The sequence below is a fragment of the Desmodus rotundus genome, chromosome 2, assembly GCF_022682495.2.
Source record: "Desmodus rotundus isolate HL8 chromosome 2, HLdesRot8A.1, whole genome shotgun sequence".
NCBI lineage: Eukaryota > Metazoa > Chordata > Mammalia > Chiroptera > Phyllostomidae > Desmodus > Desmodus rotundus.
In genome coordinates, this window is record NC_071388.1 from 5,088,705 (window position 1) to 5,108,243 (window position 19,539).

At 38.3% G+C, this 19,539-nt stretch overlaps 1 protein-coding gene across 13 annotated transcripts in view; it reads left to right on the plus strand.

Annotated features, from left to right (window-relative positions):
* Nucleotides 1-19,539, plus strand: part of DYRK1A (dual specificity tyrosine phosphorylation regulated kinase 1A) — a 135,400-nt gene that overhangs the window by 36,743 nt on the left and 79,118 nt on the right. For 4 of the 13 annotated variants that reach the window (XM_045195748.2, XM_053917053.2, XM_053917092.2 and 1 more), the window contains exons 2-3: nt 16,730-16,815; nt 19,388-19,537. The exons of 2 other annotated variants lie outside the window; for them this stretch is intronic. In XM_045195748.2, coding sequence (XP_045051683.1) covers nt 16,806-16,815; nt 19,388-19,537 — 160 coding nt within the window. In that variant the 5' untranslated portion in view covers nt 16,730-16,805. Of the gene's footprint in view, nt 1-6,610; nt 7,385-7,793; nt 7,883-16,729; nt 16,816-19,387; nt 19,538-19,539 lie in introns of those variants that run through there. 7 more of the 13 variants (XM_024561605.3, XM_053917115.1, XM_053917100.2 and 4 more) reach the window with 4 other exon arrangements.

Below are 19,539 nucleotides of genomic sequence, written 5' to 3' on the forward strand. Positions count from 1 at the left end.
AAAGCTCAATATTAGGTTTCACTGGGCATGAGAGTGGAGGAGATTTTAAAACTATATGTCTCAGAACAGTTATGTCTTTTTAAATAAAGCTTGAAAGAATGCACTAAAAAAGCATTAAAAGAATGCACTAAAAAAGCATTAAGACTACGCTGACTGCTGTGATTCGGTGGGTTGGGCGTCTAATAGATAAAGCGAAAGGTTGCCGGTTCGATTCCTGGTGTGGGGCACATGCCTGGGTTGCTGGCCTGGTCCCTGATTGGGGAGTGCGAGAGGCAACCAATCAATGTTTCTCTCCCTCTCTCTCCTCTCCTTTCACCTCTCTCTTCTCCTCTCTCTAAAAATAAATTAAAATCTTAGGAAAAAACCAGTAAGACTTTAATTTATATCGTTCCCAATAAGATGCTGACATAAATTAAGCAGACTTTTTCACCTCGTGAAGGTTTGAAGGGCTTCCTCAGGAGTCTTTAGGAGACAGTCTGTTCTTGCCTCTTCTAATTTCTTGTGGTTGCTGACATTCCTTGACTTGTGGCTGTGTGTCACTCTAATCTCTCTTTCCACGGTCATATTTCTGATCTCTCTCTCCATGGTCATATTGCTTCTCTTATGTCCATGTCAAATCTCTCGCTGCCAGTCTCTTAAAAGGATACTTGTGATAGTATGTGGGGCCCACCTGGATAATGACCTTATCTCAATATCCTTAATTTATTTATGATCATGCTTGCAAAGTGGGATGTGATGATGCAAACTTTCTCTCCAATACAGTAATGTCTGTAGGTTGCAAAGTTTAGTATGTGCGTTTTGGAGGGTGGGGGTTTTGTATACATTTTTCAGCCTACACTCCAGTAAATTATTTGGAAGAGTAGGAAGATTGCTTTTTGAAATAGTAACTTTTAGATACAAGTATATTTGCAATTGTAGTTAGACTTCATAATGTGTTTTGTTATTTTTCAGTGTTAGCTTGATGGTCCAAATTTGGGATCCAAGTTGGGAGACATCTCCCCAAATTTTCCCACCTTATATGCCACTTGCTAATGATGGTTTTTGAGCTACTTGTCTAAATAATGGAGGTTGTTGTTCTGTTAGGGCTGGCTCAGCTGAGAGAGGTAATTTTTAGGAAGCATTAAAAATGAGTCTAAATTTAAGAAAATGATACAATTATTGAATCTTATTTTAGCAATCTAGGATTTTAATGACTGTGAGAAAGTGCAGATTAGATTGTAGGAGGGCAGTGAAAGATACACTGTGATTACTTCTCTAAAGTTGCCTGGTTGTAGCAAACTAGCAAATGTGTTCAAGTTGGACTATATTTTTCTTACTGTGCTTTACTTTATTGCAGCTAGTTAATTTTGGACTGGTCTAAGGTAGCTCATTTTGAATAAGATATGAGCATACATTAAAGAGTGAGGTTAAGAAAAAGAAAAGATGTTTATAGTTAGAACGGAAGGTGCCAGTGGAGGGGTTTTGCAGTTATGTGCCATATTAATTTTAATATGTGGTTCTTTCTTGAACCTGCCTATTTTTTGTCATTCTTTTAAAAAGACTCTTTATTTTTTCTAACCATATTTGAAGTTCTTTGTAGATTATTTCAAGTTCCTTGATACGGGATTTGTTTTTTCTGCTAAATTTCTCTTGTAATAGAGGGTTTGTGTGTTTGTAATTACTGTTATGAACTCTTTCCAGGAGCTTTTCAAGGTTATATATACATTATTTTTTCCCAAATACACGTGAAAGTTTATTCAGAAAGTCACAGAGGTAAAGAAAGTGAGCCAGCTGGGCTGTGTGGGCTCAGGAAACAAGTTACAGAGGAAGAGAAGGGTCTTATGCAACTACTTTATATTTTGATGGAAGTACATAATTTATTATCAAATAATTAGAGTCAGTGACACTTTGCACTTTCCATTCCCCATTTCCCAAATGTACTTATCATACACACAGTCAATCTGCTTGCTTGCCTCTGACTTCCTGTAATTGTTTCCATGGTTTTCCCTGCTATATATGTTATAAACTGTAGCTTACAGTTTTATGATTTTTGCTTGCTAAGCACAAACTACAGCTTACAATTAATTTTTGTTTTAAACAACTAACAATTAATTAAATTGTAAGAAAGAAAAAGTCTCATTTATGAGAATGTAACTATTTACTGTGGATACCGAGGGCTGACTGTATGTATTGCTGCACACCATTTCATGTAATGGAAGTGAGCATCTGTGAATTTTGCTATTTGTGGGGGTCCCCCATTGACACCGAGGGACAACTCTAGTATTTTTTTCCTCTCTTATCTGCTTTCAAGATTTTCTTTTCATCTTTGCTTTTAAGCTGTTTGCCTATAATATGCCTGGTTATGGTTATAATTTAAGAGGTCTATAGCCATGATACCTTCAATTTTTTTTTTTTTTGCCTCTTTCTCACTATCTTCTGATTTATGTGTGGGTTAGAATATTTGATATTGTTCTGCTGACCTTTGAGGGTCTCTATTTTTCTTCAGCCTTTTCTCTCCTTTAGTTGGATGATTTCTATTGATCTTTTTTAGGTTTACTGATCTTTTTTCCATTCCATCTTTAATATATGCTGTTAAATCCATCCAGTAAATTTTCATTTAGTTACTATGTTTTTCACTTTCAGAATTTCCTTTTTGTCCCTTTCATGGTAGTTTTTTTTCCTGCTGAGACACTGTGTTCACACATTAAAGTGCATATGTTGCTTAAAGTTTTTGAGCATATATTCTTCTAATTCTTTGTATGAAATAGCTGCTTTAAAGTCTTCGCTAAAATCAAACATCTGGTCCATTCTGGGGTTGGTGTTCTATTGACTTCTCCTTGACTCTGGGTCACAGTTTTCTATTTCTTTGGTTGGTTACAATTTTAGGATGTGAATGCCATGATTTTTTCTTTTTGAGAGTGTTAATGTTTTTTCTGAAACGCTGGTTGGTTACCTTGAATTTATATAGGTTTTGTTCTATAGTTTATTACGCAAGATCTATGGACAGGTCAGAGTGACTCCTAGCCCTTCTAATATGATGGGACATGACTTCAACACTGAGTCTGTGGGTCTTGTCTGGGTTTGGCTTTAGACATTATTAGTATTAGTCTGGAGTAGGCTGTACTTTAGAGTGTGGTCCCTTTGTGTTGAAAGAGGGAACTCTGACTAAGGTATGTGTTAGTCAGGGTTCTCCAAAGAAACCTATCCCATAGGAGATGGCTGATGTATTATAAGGCATTTGCTCACATGCTTCTGGCGGCCACGAAGTCCCAAGACCTGCAGTTGGCGAGTTGGAAACCCAGGAGAGCCAGTGCTGTGAGTTCTAGTTTGAAAACCAGGAGGCTTAAGATTCAGGAAGAGCTGAGGTTTCTGTTTGAGTTCGAAGGCAGGAGAAAAGATCTCTGTCCCAGCTCAGTGCAATCAGGCAGAAGTTGTTCTCTTTTACTTGTGGGAGTAATAAAAAGCCCCAGCCTTTTTATCTATTCAGGTCCTGAGCGGAGGGATGAGGCCCACCCACACTGGGGAGGGCAGTCTACCATTCAAATGTTACTCTCCAGAAACATCCTCACAGACAAACCCAGAATAATACTCATTGGCCAAGTGGCTGGGCACCCTAAGGCCCAGTCACGCTGACGTGCTGTTAATGCGGTTTTTCTGCTGTGGCTGGCAGGAACTCCACATTCCCCTCGTCCTGTTCTTTCCCTGTCACTTCTGTTCTGCTTATAGAAGTCACTCTGCTAAATTTTGGGTAGTCTTGCCCTGTCTGTGTGCATTTTGTTCCTCTTGGGTCCCCTACATAGACTTCTCTGCAGCTCCCATCTCTGTGTTGCCCTGTCCCCTGAGGGTTCCAGCCACCTGGAACTCCAACCTCTATTTTCACATCTCAGCAGGACTGCTATGCTTTGCTGGGACTTCAGTTACTGCTGCCATCTTGGAGAATTGTCCCTAGTGAACCAGGGTGCAAAAAATAAAAAAGTCTCAGTGGAGGAAATGATTTCCTTCTCATATTTTAAAATAATATTGTGCCCTGGCTGGTGTGGCTCAGTGGATTAAGTGCCACCCTGCTAACCAAAGGGCCACTGGTTTGATTCCCAGTCAGGGTATGTGCCTGGGTTGTAGGCCAGGTACCCAGTAGGGGGCGAACGAGAGGCGACCACACATTGGTGTTTCTCTCCCTCTCTTCCTCCCTTTCCCTCTCTAAAAATAAATAAATAAAATCTTTTAAAAACTATTGTTATTATGTGGTCATTTGGGCAAAAGTCAAGTAGCGGGGGGTGGGGGGCTGGGTTCCAGTATCATGGCTGTTTAGTGTTAGAGTCATGGCCAAGGCGGATGCTGTAGGTCCCAGGATTTGCAGGAACATGCAGTGGGGTGGTGGTGGGGTTTGCTATTCATGAAACAACTGTCCTGTTGCATGCCTTTGTTCTTTTATTCATTCTCTACCTGTTCTTCTGTAACATTGTACCTATTCGTGGTTTTAGTTTTGTCTTATTGACCTACAGGGAGCAAGTCCATTCATTCTATTTTTGTGAGACTTGCTCAATTTGGAGGAATCTATCCACTGTTCCTTTAGTCTTTCATTGTCTTGGCTGACGACCCTTGCTACTTCCAGATCCTCACCCATCTGTTACTTTCTCAGAAGTTTTTCTCACCACCTCTTTTGTGTGGATCTAGATATTAAAAGAATTGGGACCTTAAGAAACCTTACAGATACAAAGACTACAAATGCAAGCCTAACCTGTCAAATTGTTGGAAAGATTGTTTCTGATATTCCCTCTTCCTCAATTTGTTCCCCTTGTTATATTCTCTTAAGCAGTCTGCACTTTCATATGTAGTCATAGTAGTGGGGTTTTGTCTGTTATGTTGGACTGTGAGTTCCTGGAGGGCAGGCACAGTGACAGTCTTACTCTCTTATCTTCAGTGCTTAGCACATATTGAAGAAATGAATGGTGAATTCAAAATTCTATTCTTGTCATGACATCATCTGATTTTTAGGATATTTGTGTTTAAAATCTAATTTTTCAGCTTCAATAGGTGTAAATCATGGCATTTCTGAAGTGTACACAGAAATATGTATGGTTGTCTCTCTTTCAACTTTGTTTCTACTCCTACACCACCACCTTCTCCACCCATTGTCTTAGCCAGAGTCCTGTTAAAGGGTTTTAGTTATCTTTCTGAACATTTTTCTATGTATTTTCATTTATAAGTAAGTATGCTTTTGTTCTTGTTATACGCATATACTTTCACATACTTCAGTGTAGCAATGGAGTTTGAATGCTCAATTAAAATAGCAGTTTAGTATTACTTTGCTTATTTTCAGTGGTTTGATTTTCAGAGCTTTTCAATGCTTATTTTACATTCAGATTAGTCATAAGTAAGGCACATAACTTCTAGACCTTAGTTTCCACATCTGCTAAAGGATTGATTTGAATGAAATGAAATTCAAGATATCTTAGCTCTGAATTCAATGTTATTATGTAATTCATCTGTATTAGACATGAAAAAATGTGGTATTCTGCCTAATATGAAAAAGGGAGATTAAAATAAAAATTGACTTAGGATAGCAAAAGGAAATTTGGGGGTAAATTGTTAAAATGTTCAATTTTTTTCCCTCCAAGAGTGACTAACTACATTATAATCTTTTAAAACTAGTAATGGGGTCAGTCTCTTGTGGACTAGCAAGCACTAGGACGCTTGCTCTGTATTGATTCTGCAAAGTTAGCTGGTGACTTCCTAAAGGGAGCTTCACCCCAACTCCCTGAATTTTCACATCACACTGTATGTTTATTAACATGTGGCTGCCTGGATTTTTTAAAAAATAGATTCCAAAGGTTACATAGGTAAATTTTGGTTAGTGATTTAGCTAAAAACAGCCTTTTGTGGAAAAAACTTCCAAGCTCTTTTAACCCCTTTCTCTTCTCCCCAAAGAGAAACAAAGGAATAAAAATGGAAATTTTGCCCAGTTTTATGATATGTTTGTAAGCTCTCTTGTCATAAAATGTTATTGAACCCTTAGGTTTCTTGTAATTAGCTTTTTTGGTCAAGTGGCTCACTTATTTTATAGTTCAAACCAGCGATTTTCAACTGGTGTCCTGCAGCACACTGGTGTGCCCCAAGGGTTTTTAAAACATGCCAGTACCTGACTGTTGAGTCAGGGGCACTGGTTTCTTTTCCTTTAAATTGTCCAATTAAATGACAATAGGCAACAATAGTTATATTGGCAAAAAATATATATTTTCTTGGTATGCCACAGAATTTTAGGTTGAAAATCATGGGTTTAAATAAAATGTAGTTCAAATAATATCTCTGATCCTTTAAAAATACCACTGTTTAGCCTTTTTAAAAAACTTTACTGTGGAAAGCGTCAAACATACTCAAAAGTGGAGAGAATAATATGGTGAGCCCACATGTTCCTGTCGTCCTTTGGTAGTTACCAATATTTTGCCCACCTGGTTTTCTAACATTTTTAATACAAGTAATACCACATTTAATTTTTTTCTTTTAAGAAAAAGAGGTTGGTATTTAACAGGAAAAATCCCCAACTCAAATTATGCTCAAGTTTTATCTGATCGTGGCCATTTATATGGAGTTATTATTTATAATATTTATAGCAGTTATTCTCTGTAGCAAATATACTAGATTTCGTGCCTTTTGCGTTGAAATGAGTTATAGAGCTAAACCATTGCAAGCTCATTTGTTCCATCATTATATTGCAGGTATGACATATATGTGCTTAATATTAGTGTCTCATGTTTTAGGAGATGAACTGGTTTGATGATTATGGGTTTCGTTCTCTCTGCTGAGAGTTGGCTATAGTTGAGGAAGCTGGCCTTCCTAGAGGGTGAGACGAACAAGGCTTTTCCCACTTTCTGGAGGTAGACGCTGACGTGTACAGTTAGTTACCTATAGCTCAAGGCAGAGTAGGGCAAGGGCTGTCATCAGGGCACATAAATGCTGCCATGGCAGGGTTGAGGAGGGAGTGTCTGTAGGGGCTGCTGGTGGGATACTTTCTGGGGGAGAAAGCATTGGTGTTGGGCTTCCAGAATGGTGTTGACAGGCAGAGATGGGTAAGGAAGGCTCATGGAGTAGCCTGAGCAAAAAAGTGGTATTTGGGGAACAGGCTCTGTCTTTTGTGGCTGTAGTGTAGGTCTGGGGAAAGTGTGAGGTAGGGGATAAGCCTGGAAAGGGGGAGGTAATGACACTATGCAATGCCGCGGCACAAAGACACGCACGTGTGTCGAGCACCTACTGTGTGCAGGGATGTGCGTGCTTTACGTGTGGTACCCCATTGAGAGTACATCAGTTTTATGGGATTGTCCTCACTGAATGTAGATGAAGACACTCAAGTCACTTAGGAGTTTTAGAACTTTGCTAGAAGCCACCCAGGACGTCCTGGAGACTGGAGGTAAGTGAGGGCAGGCTGACTCTGGAGCTTGACTGTTCAGGGCCTTGAATCATTAAGTGCTTTTCTGAGTCCTCCTTTGGACAGTGCCCTAGCAGTATATGAACTGGTTTTTAAATACAAAGATCTTCAGTAGTTTATTATTGTGAGATTTTACCTTACACTGGAGTTTTAAAAATTGACTCTTCTTAGAGGCTGTTCTCATAGTTGGGGTCATTAGCTAGATTTCATGATGATTTTTATGTTAAGAAGGAGGCTGGATTTGTAGGACCATTTTTTCCCCGATTATAAGATGTGCTTATTTATAAAAATTGTGATGCACTGAAAAGTAAAAAGAAGAAAATTAAAAATCACTTACATTCTTATCAGCCAAAGACATTCATCATTAATAACTTTATGTATTTTCTTTCAGAGTTTTTTCTATGCATCTATTTTACTTTCCTGGGACTGAGCTTTGGGGAAGATTTTGAGTTCTTTCTGATATATGACCTTTCCCCTCAGGTAATGCAATTGTTTTAAGAACTTAAATGATAACATATTTATTATGTGACTTCACCGTAACCTATTCCACCTTTCCTTTTTGTGTTGAACATTTATATTATTTCCAATTTTTTAACATTATTATTTTTTAAATGTTTTATTTCTTTAGAGAGAGGGGAAGGAAGAGAGGAAGAGAGGGAAACACCAATGTGTGGTTGCCTCTTGCAACCACACGTCCCCGACTACGGACTGGGCCCACAACCCAGGCATGTGCCCTGACTGGGAATCAAACCAGCGACTCTTGGTTTGCAGGCTGGCACTCAATCAATCCACTGAGCCACACCAGCGAGGGCTATTGTTTCTAACTTTTAAATCATTTTTAATGATGCACTTTTGTATGTAAATTTGGTATTTTCTATCACGAAGTGGCTTTTTATTCTTTATATTTATTTTTTAAAGGTTTAATTTGTTTAATTTTAGAGATAGAGAAAGAGAGGGAGAGAAAAATAGATGTGAGAGAGAAACGTTGATCTGTTGCCTCTTGTATGTGCCCTGACCTGAGACCGAACCTACAACCTAGGCATGTACTCTGACCAGGAATATAACGAACTGGCAGCCTTTCACTTTGCAGGATGACACCCAACCAACCAGCCGAGCCACACTGGTCAGGACATGAAGTGGCTTTTTAAAAGGAGAAATTGAGCTCTGGCTGGTAGTTCAGTCGATTGGAGTATTGTCCTGAAACACCTAGGCTGGGGGCTCGATCTCCAGTCAAACTACATACAGGAGTCAACCAGTGAAGGCATACGTGAGTGGAACAACAAATTGATGTCTCTGTCTCTTCCCCTCTCTCTAACACCAGTAAAAATGTAAAAAAAAAAAAAATTAATAAGTAGACATTGAACGTGAGGGAAAATAGACTGCAAATGGAGCATGAGTCAGTGCTGCGTGAAGAAAACTGCAGGAACAGTCAGTACTTCTTGTTGCTGAGGCTCGTGTTTAAGTGTGCTGTGTACAGGTTTGGAGACAGTAAACTGAGAAACACTGCAGGCCTGCAGCAAGGAAAATGGGCGGAGGCTGGCTGGTTGGATTTGAGAAGAGCCCGCGGGTGTCTCGATGTTTGGTTTCAGAGGAAGCTGAGGAATAAGTCTTTGTGCATATGAAGTGTTTCGTAGGCTGTGTATACATAGCTGTTTCGTTCTTCAGTGCAGAAAAAACACCATGAACTTAAGTAGTATAGAGGAATTCATCAAACAATTTGTGACTAAGGATAGAGCTTATCATGAGACTTATTCTTTGAGGGTAGATTTTCACTATATTCTGGATTTTATTCTGCTTTAGGACAAAGGTTTCTTAGGATAATATTTTAAAGGTGTTTCCAGACCTTTATTACTGAGGTGTATTTTAATAGTCTGTTTTCTCACCTATTGTATGTCTTCCGGTCTTATGGAAATAAGAGAACAGTAATACTGTGGTAAGATTTTTGGTTTTGATGAAAGGGCAAACCACAGTAAGAAAACAAACAAAACCTTAACCCAGACAGCTAGAGAAGTAGCATGCCCACGTATACCACTGATGTGTAGGTCTCTGCGAGGTCCCAGAGCCACACAGCACTCTGGTGAGGCCACGTGGAATTTGAAGTATAAGGTGGAAAATGTGAACATTAACAAATAAGTCATATATGTTAGGATGGTGACTTTGGGACTGCTGACACCCCATGCCAGTTATTTTCAGAGTTTTCATTAAGAAAGTTTAGGTCAAGATTTTAAGATTTACAATTCTGTGTTTAAGGTTTTGTTTTGTTAAAAATGCACATTCATTTTAGAAAATTTAGAAAATAAGAATAACAGTTTATTGTACTTCCTCTCTCTGGAGATAACTACTATTCACATTTTGTGTATAGCATATTTATTTATCTTCATAGAACTAATTTTTGCTCCGTTTAAAAAAAATCATTTGGTGTTTGCATATTGCTTTAGTATTTACTTTTTTCTACATAAAAGAATATTTTCCATGTTGTTATTCCATTATACTGATGTGTTTATTTAGCATCTACTCTGATACCATAGAAATAGGAGATTCTCCAAGCAGATAGGGTCACTGGAGTAGGAATGTAACAAGTCATTAACAAAATGCATTGCTTGGTAATTCAAGTTCAGAGACTGAAGTGGTTTTAAGCTAGATGAAGGGGAACTGAGGTGGTCTTCAGTGATGGATGGAAAGATAGAAGCAAAAAAGGCAAATTTTAGATAGGGGAAATGGTTTGAGTATTGGTGCAGAAGGAGGTTAAATGATATTCAGTAGGATGTCATGCCGAGCTCTGACTTCCGGGCAGTAAGATTTGATTGAATGTTTTTAAATTACAGAGGGGTTAAATGCATGTTGAAAGTCACGTGCTTTAGGAAGATATGTGTGGCAGCTGTATGCAGGGTGAACTGGGACAAGTGATAAGGGATGAGCTACCTTTAAGTGTAGTAAGTGGTTCCCAAACCTGGTAGTACTCAAGAATCACCTGGAAGTTCTTGTTTAAAAAAAGGAGGAGGAAAAAACATCCCAAACCCAACAGATTATTGGGTTCTTGTTCAATCAGGATTTTTTGGAGAAGTTTAGTTTTGGGAGCCTCCTGTGATGTTTCTGATGGTGATGTGCCATCAGGCACAGGAGATGCGTGGTTCCAGGAGGCAGCTGTGAAGGAAGGACCTGCATCAAGGTGACTGCCCTGGGCGTGGAGAAGAGTGGAAGGGCCCCGGGCATTTTGAAAATCTATGGGATTGAGTGAGATGAAGTTGGCAGTTTTTGTGAATTCACTGGAAGAATAATGGTCTTAGGGTAGAGCGTGGGAGGGGAGGTGTGTAAGGAAGCGGTGAGCGTGTGCGTTTTGGGCAGGGTTAGTTGTGGTAGTGATGGGTTAACTGAAAGTGGCCCAGTACCTTGTTGGTCTAGATGTTAAGTGTGAGAAGTTACGGTGGAGAAAATGAGTCCAGAATAATTTCAAGTAAATCTGTGATGTACTTCCTTTAAATTTTTTTTTTAATTGATTGATTTTTAGAGGAGGGAGGGAGAGAGAAACATCGATTTGTTGTTCCACTTATCCATGAATTCATTGGTTGATACTTGTATGTGCCCTGACCACGGATTGAACTGCAACCTTGGTGGATGGGGATGATACTCTTAACCAACTGAGCTACTGGGCTGGGGTACTGAAGTACTTCTTTTGTAGGGAGAGCTGTCTAGAAGAATGAGTGAAGGGTCCAGGAACTGGAGGTTACACCTGAGGTTGGGGCTGAAAGTGGCAAAGAGACATGGACTATTTGAAGGATAGCTGGTACTCTGAAATATAAGACCACACATTTTCAGCATTTTTGAGGAGGTAGCGTTTTTGTAAGTTCTACAAAAGTGTAGCAGGGAAAAGAAGTAAATTAAACTCACTTTACTTACTCTTAGTAATAGGCTTGTTGGAGGGAAATGGAAGCTGTTAATGATGGTGTGTTTTTGATTAATTCTGGGCCTTGTTATTTTTATGTAGTTTTGAAAATGCAAGGGTAATTAAAAGCAGTGGTTTATAAAATTACATGTAATTGTGTAAGTATAGAAGTACATATTACCAACTAAGAATATGTATTTATACATTTATGTAAATTAAATTTATATAATGTATATTTTACAAATAAAATTGTGTGCGTGTGTATAGACCATCCTCCTCAGAAAAATCAGTGTTGTTAGAAGGAAGAGAGCAGCGTGGTTTTCCAGTGCATCTCTTAGACCCTAGTGATGGGAAGGGCTTGCCAGTGCTCGAGTGAACATATATTCTTCCTGGGTCTTTGTCTGACAGATGCTGCTTTGTTTACAGATACATACATGAGTGAGATCATCCCAGATGTTCAGTTCAGGGAGGGAAATGTAACCAGGGGTAACACTGATCCCTGCATCTCAACCTTGGATTATTCTCTGAGCACCTAGAGGGCATTGGGCTACTCCTTTATAATTTCTCTCACAAACTAGGGTTGATTTGAATAACAAAAAGTTTGAGTACATTATATGTAGGTGATATAAAATAATATATTAAGGAAGCACATCAGTAGAACCAAAAAATGTTGATGTTTTGTTCATAATTAGTTTGTTCTTGATGCCATTTAGCAAGTGGACAAAAGCAGGCTCCCAAGTTTCAGAATTTATGGTAGTGAAAAACTGGAGACAACCCAAATATCCCCTAATAGGTATTTGCTTGAAGTAACCCTTCATTGGTGAAATGGAGCACTTATGCAGCTATGTGAAATCAGACAAATGTAAGTTGTTGATGTGAACCTGAACAAGCAGAGATTATTTAAGGGTGATGAAATTTTGTATGACTGTTAGTTTTTTATTCCTAGTTTCTTTTTTTTTTTTTTAAGCAATGAGCATGTAGTATGTTGGGTTGGCCAAAAAGTCCGTATGATTTTTTCTGTAACATATAAGACATTTTTCAGGCACAATTTTCATTTTCACCAATAACTTTATTAATTTGAATATTTTGAGTATATCCACTCAGTCCTGCTACTGGCTTCTAGTGGGTAGAGGCCAGGGGTGCTGCTAAACATCTTCCAATGTATAAGACAGCCTCACGAAGAATTATTTGGCCAAAATATCAAGAAACTTTGCAAACCACTTTTGATGTGTTCTGTCAGTCACAGCACCTTCTCTACACACTGCACAAATCTTTTTTTGCATTTTAGTTGCATTTTTACCTTTATTGAAATAATAAAGCATAATACGCTGAAATGTGTATTTTTTTCCATCTTCATTATCAAAATGGCTGCGCAAAAATTCACCTGTTTTGATAAGTTTTATTTTTGAATACACACTGATATAACAGCTGTCACAGTACAATCCAACAGAAGTTTTCAAATGAAGTTAAAGACAACTAAGCACTGCTGGAATCATTGTACAGAAAAAAGTAAGTGAACTTTTTGGCCAACTCAGTGTATATTTATTTATATATATATGTATATGTATATATGTACATGCATTTAAAGATTTTATTTATTTATTTTTAGAGAGGGGGGAAGAGAGGGAGAAAGAGAGGGAGAGAAACATCAATGTGTAGTTGCCTCTCACATACCCCCCACTAGGGACCTGGCCTACATACAGCCCAGGCAGGTGCTCTGACTGGGAATTGAACTGGTGACCCTTTGGATCTGAAGTTGCTGCTCAATCCACTGAGCCACACCAGCCAGGGCTATATTTTAATTTTTACCCAAGGATATGTTTATTAATTTGAGAGAGAAAGAGAAACATTGATATGGGAGAGAAACATCAATCAGTTGCCTCTTGTATGCACCCAGGGATTGAACCCTCAACCTAGGTATGTGCCCTGACTGAGGATCGAATCCACAACCTTTTGATATACCGGGATGAGGCTCCAACCAGCTGAGCCACCCAACCAGGGCAGCATGTAATATTTTATAATCAGAGCAGTTTTGTTTATTTCAGGTAAATGATGGGGAGAAAACTTGAGGCTTTTAATTTTAAATGGAGAGAAGACTATCATTGTTCAGTTCTAGTTTCTGAACAACAAAATTGCACCCAATTGGGTTGGAATGGTAACAGGATTTGTTTTTAAGGCATGTAGTTCTGATGAGAATGGGCTACACAGTGGGTAGACTCGATCAGGAGTGCAGACAGAGTAAGGCGGGCCCTGACGCAGATGGAAACGATAGAAATGGTGTGATAAGGCCAGTTTGAAAGACTTTTGTGAGGCGCAATTCAGCACAAGAATTTGTGGATTGGATGCAGGGTTAGCAGTAGGAAAGAGGTTGTAGGTGATGAGGGTTTCAGTTTGGGAGGTTGGGGGGATGGTGACACCCATTACCTGAGGCTGACAGTATAGGAAGGAGGAGCGGATCAGTTCCTGTCCTGCCTGGTCTTTCCTCCCTCGTCTGAGCAGGGTAGAGGGCAGTAAAGTCAGTGTTTCCCGGAGCCTGGCAGCAGCAGTCTGAAGTCAGGTCGGTTGGATTTGAATCTAATCTATCTGCCAGTAGGCATGTGTAACTTGGGGCGATTTCACTTTATTTCTCTGGGCTTTAGTTGTCTCACCTCTAAAATGGGGTAATAGTGCTGCTTACCTTCTGCAGTTATTTATGAGGATTCAGTGAGTTAAAGGAAATAGGTGTCAGTAAAGATAAGACACCTTATTTGCAACAGTAACTGGGGAATGGCAGCCACCGAGACCTCCAGGCACAGTTCACTGGGCTCTCAGAAATGTGGACCTGAAACTGTGGAGAGCAGCTGGCTAGAGGCAAGCCAGCTTGTAAAAGTCTGCTTAATTCCACATGTAACTACAAAAGTACTTAATGCTGACTTTCAGCCAACTGTCTTAGAACTGAGCCTTCTGGTACTTAGGTCTGTTTCCAGTAGGGATATTTCCTGGTCCCTGTATAGTAGTCACTCTCCAGTAGTGGGAGTTGGGTTCCCCTCCTGAAGTGATGTGTTCTAAGATTCATACCTGAGGGACTTAGAATTCAGGACTTGAAGGTCGAGATAAACTTGTACAAATCTTTGTTTTCTCACAACTAAAGGAAGACAAAGGATGGCAAGCAAAGGAGAGTATTGGTGGTTTATATATTTTGAATTGGTGACAGGGCACTGTACTTTTTAACCCTAGAAAGTTGGTCTCCCTCCTCCAGTTATAAAAAATGTATTTGTCAATGCATTATATATTATTACAGATAACATGCATATGAGTTTGAAGTATTTCCCTCCTATTTTCCTGTAATTGTTGCTGTGTCCAAATAGTGCCCAATTTTGTCTATTTGAGCCTAGATGTAGTGTCAGAGAGGCCAAGGAGTTTGACGCTTGAGGCAGCAGTGTTCTAATCCACAGAGCTACCTGGCTAGGGCAGGGACAGACACTTTTGATGACCTTAGTCAGATGCAGTAGCCATGGTGTGACTGGCTCACCCCTACTTACTGTCTTTAGGTATTTAAAGTAGTCATAAAGTAATCTAATTTCTCACAACTTTTAATAAAATAAAAAGATTAATGTCTTATTGGATTCTACTTTCTTATAAAGTGCTTTTGTATCAGTAATATCTTTTTCTGCTGAAACCATTGAATTTCTCGGGATGTTGGTACCATTGTAATATTTTATATGTGAAGAATATGATATTCAGAGTGTAAAGGATTTAATAATATATAGTGTATAGCTAGAGATTTAATTTTTTTTCTTTCTCCATGGTTTTCATTCTAGAATTGAAAAGATACATATGTGGTGTTAGAAAATTATGTCTTTGGAGTAAAAAATCTTGAATCTTGATGATTTCAATATTAATTTTGCAAATAAAACTTTTGATGCAGAAATTTAATGTTTATCCATCCATTTATCCATACACCCCCCCAAATTGGATACTAATTGGTCCCATGTCTAGGGTTTTACTTGCTATCCACAGCAGCATCTGAACTGCAAAGGTGGTTTTACAGGAATGGAAAATGGGATATAGGTAATGATTTTAGACAAGCAATTACTAATTTACAAATAATTTATACATTTAAACCCTGTCCCTGAGCTCCTTTTTTAGTTGCTTGTAATACAGACTTAGAGCTTTAATAGAACCTGTGCATTCAAAAGTAGGAGAAATAAATGAAAAGCAGAAATATTTTGGGGCTATAAATATAGACTCCAGTCTAAATTATGACCCACTTCCCTAAAAATGTTTTTCTTCAAACTACCTTTGTAGTTTTTTACTTTATATTACAACACTGTTAGAATTCTACCAGTTAGGGGTGCATTTGGGTCACACACCGAAAATGAACTACACTGTGAGGCAATAGGAGTGTCAGACGGTAATTTAGGAATACACTTAGGGGAAAGGATTATTTTTAAGTAGGATGATTGGGATGCCATAATGTAGATTTGAGGAGTTGAGAGAGTGCTAACAGAGGAAAGCAATCAATTTCAGAATTTCTCCAGATAGAGAGGGATTGGTTAACTTTCTGTTAGAATTCTACCTGTGCCCCAGTGCCCATGACCATTAGTATCTTTGGGGATCAGTAGGCTTCTTTGGGCTGCTCAGGGAACTTGACCAACATAAGCAACATTTTAAAATTAGGATTACTTACTGAATTCCATAGCATCCATTTAAAAATACATTTTTAGACTGAACTCAATTTATAAGTTAGGTTTTTAGCCTGTGCTTGTCTTTGTCTCTGTCTCCTCTGCTGTTACCATGTGTTCTCAATTGGTAACAATAGTGGGGTTGCTTTTGATTTTCTGTCAGTCTTTATGGAATTTGCAGGTCAGTCCTGAAATTATCAGTGGAAGCCGTAAGTAGGAAGTACAGTAAAAGAATTATAAAAAAGTAAGAGAAGCCATTCAGAGAGCGAAAGAGGGTTTGTGGGCTTAGGGGAGTGTGGAGAGCAGTGTCTTAGACTTCATTTACAAGCGAGATGGGTGATGGACATGTTATCTTTCCTATAAAGTAGCTTTCGTTACCTCTGATAGTAAGCCCCGTGAAAAGTGAAGTCACATTCGTACTGATTTTGTGCATTGATGGAGATTACAAAGTTGTCCCCCCACCCCCGCCCCGGTAATTTATACAGAATAGTGGAATATTGACTGTTTTATTTCATACCTAGAAATGTGTGAAGTTTTCATTGGTAGTAGGCAGATTTCAAAATGTTTTTCTCCCATACAATTGAATACTTTATATTTTATATCTAATTAATTTTCATTAATGAAAATTATCTTTAAGTAAGTTTAAATAAATGTTAGTAATGACTTTGAGTTAATTTTATCTTTATGTTTTGGGGATTATAGTTACATTAGATGATCCTCAATTAGGAATAATTGTCTTGCATCCTTATCTCTTATCATAATCTGTTTTTCTTCACACAGTGTTATAGTTTTGCTGCTGGACTCTTCCCTCCCTTCCCCCACCCCATCAGGATGATATGAGACTTGAAAGAAGACGATGCATACAGGTGACTCAAGTTTTAAACTACAGTAAAACTATGGCTGTCTGAGAGAATGTGGTATATTTTGAATGAGAGAGCTTTCTGATAAACAGCATCAGTGGGGAGACGTATTTGGATCAGTAATGCAAAGATAGCTGGGAAATTTATTTAACTTTGGGAATAACTTATAGTGGTAATAATACAAATATAGCTTAGTAATTACAAGTACTTGACCTTTTTAAAAGTGGATGGTTGGCTGATACTTTGAGGACTGAAATATTTCTGTTGAAAATAAACGAAATACCTCCCTTTATGGTTGAATACAGGTTTCCTCAGATTCCTGTAAGACTAGAGCAAGTCTTTGAAAGGCATAGGGAGTAGACACAAGTAGTATATCTGAAATTAAGGATATTACACCTGTATGTGTGATTCCTTTAAAAAATATGATCTGGGATTTTGCTTTTTCTTGTTCCCTCCTTGTCTCTCTCCCTCTCTTTATTTCTTCCCTCCCTCCTTACCTTTCATCCTTTTGTCATTTGTATTATACAGGAGAAGCAGTATGAAGTTATTTTTGAAAGACTATTTTTGCTTGAGGTGCTCTTAATCATACATGAAAAAATACAGGCTAATACATGTATGACTGTTCAAACTCTTGAAAAGGTAGTATAGCTAATGAATCAAGTGTTACTAACTTTTAAACTTGTATCTTCTTAAATCAGGCTGATTGTGAGGCATTTTGTTAAACCAAATGGCTTATATTTGTTGACTTTGTCAGAGATATTTGATATGTTTGAAAATGTGGTCTTTAACTAGAAAAGGAGTAGCCACATAAATCCCGAATAGTTATTTAATTACATTATTGGTATAGGATTAAAATTTTTGCCAGTGGTTTTTGTTTTTGGTGATCTTTGTTTTCAAAAAAGAAAAATAATTTAACTTTTCTTTTTTTAAGTGTGTGATTTAAAAAAATATCTCAGGTGTACCATTTTGTATGAAGAAATATGTTTAATATATTTGCAATTAAATTATAGAGCATATAATATTTTACATTCATGTGGGACTCAAAAGAGTATGATGTTAATCCTTTTTTAAGTAAAAGGTGATCGAGGAATCATCTCTGTAATTGTACCTGCTCTCAGGCGTGCACGAATACAATTGGCTGTACACACTAGAGGAACACCAGCGGCTGATTAAATCGACAGGGTACTGAGGCTGACTATTACCATCATACAGAAATAACCAGGAGGCTTTACAGAGAAAACTTAGAATTTCATGAAAATTTGTCAGATTTTGTGAGTTTGACCTTTTGGTGCGAGAGCAGTTTGCACTGTCTGCTCCCAGAGTGCCCCTTGGGCACGGTGCTGCGCATTGGCTATACCACGTAGGCGCTCACTTCCAACCGAGGCCAGTAGAAGAGCAGAGTGCGCTGGGGGTGTCTCATAGACTTACCCATAAGTGTAAACAATTTTGGAGATTTTTCCATATGAAATTTTAAGGTGGCTAAGTTTGCTATTTTATTTTTAGTTTGTTTTTATAAGATAGGAAGAGTTCCCAGAAAACTCTGTCTCATGAATGGCTTATGGATGAATGAAATGTCTAAAGAGTAAATACAGTTTGTAAAGATTATCTAGTTAATTTTATGAATGCTAGAACACACAAAAATACACAAAGATTTGATTGATGATACAGTCTGGTCTCTCTGACTTGGCTTTGTATTCTTTAAAATTTTTCAACATTTATTGGCTTATAAAGGAAAAAACTCAAGAAGGAAGGTCTGGCTCTTTCTAGTATATGTATTAGCTTCTGGTGTATTTCCCTCTTAACAATTTGAAAGTTAATAATTGTTTTTGAACATAAAATTAACAGCTTTTGTAATCATTATTAGTGAATGCAGTAGTTTGCTCTTGTTTTACCATGCGCACATTTATTACGCTTCAGCTGGTAGAATGCTTATGCACACTTGAAAGAGAATGCTGTTTCCCACAGGCCGTCACGGCCCTGACTTTATGTTGGTTAGATGTGATGATACCTCATTCTCCTACCATTTCGTCAATTAGGCGCAGGCTCAGGGATGCTAGGAAGGACGTGGAAGTTGGCACTGACTGATCTTTCAAAAGCCAAACCTAAATAACAGAGTTTTACTGAACACTAAGCCAAACTGTGATGTGTCTCTAGTACATGTATATATAGGTGTTCCTGTACTTAATTTGAGAGTCTTGTAGCATATTTTAATATATAATTGGCATGTAAATAGGTAAAATTGGATTTAAAAACTTTTTTAGAAGAAAAATCATTTGTGACAAATCAGTTATTTGGCTAACATTTGCTTTGTACCAGGTACTGTAACAGATACTCTCCCCACAAGAATCCCTGTGCTTAGGAACCATGGGACACATTTCAGTTGGAGGCGGGAGCACATGTGTAAACAAATGGTGCAGTGGATGTTTATGGAAAAATTGTAAGACATCTATTGAATTCAAGGTATCTAAGAAAACCAGAGAACACTCTCTGGTTAATAGCAATCACGGTAATGGCTTCACCTAACATTGGTATTCTGAGGTTGTCAAAATCTAAGCCTGTGTCCAACTCTTCTCTCCAGAGCTCCCGACTCATGTAACTGCCCCTGGATGTCTCTCCTGCACAAACCTCCCTGTCTCCCATTTATACTTGTTAGTGATAAGTGACACCACTCTACTCACCATCATCCTGGGAATTGAGGGAGCCCCTCTTTACGTCTTTGAATTAAGAGGT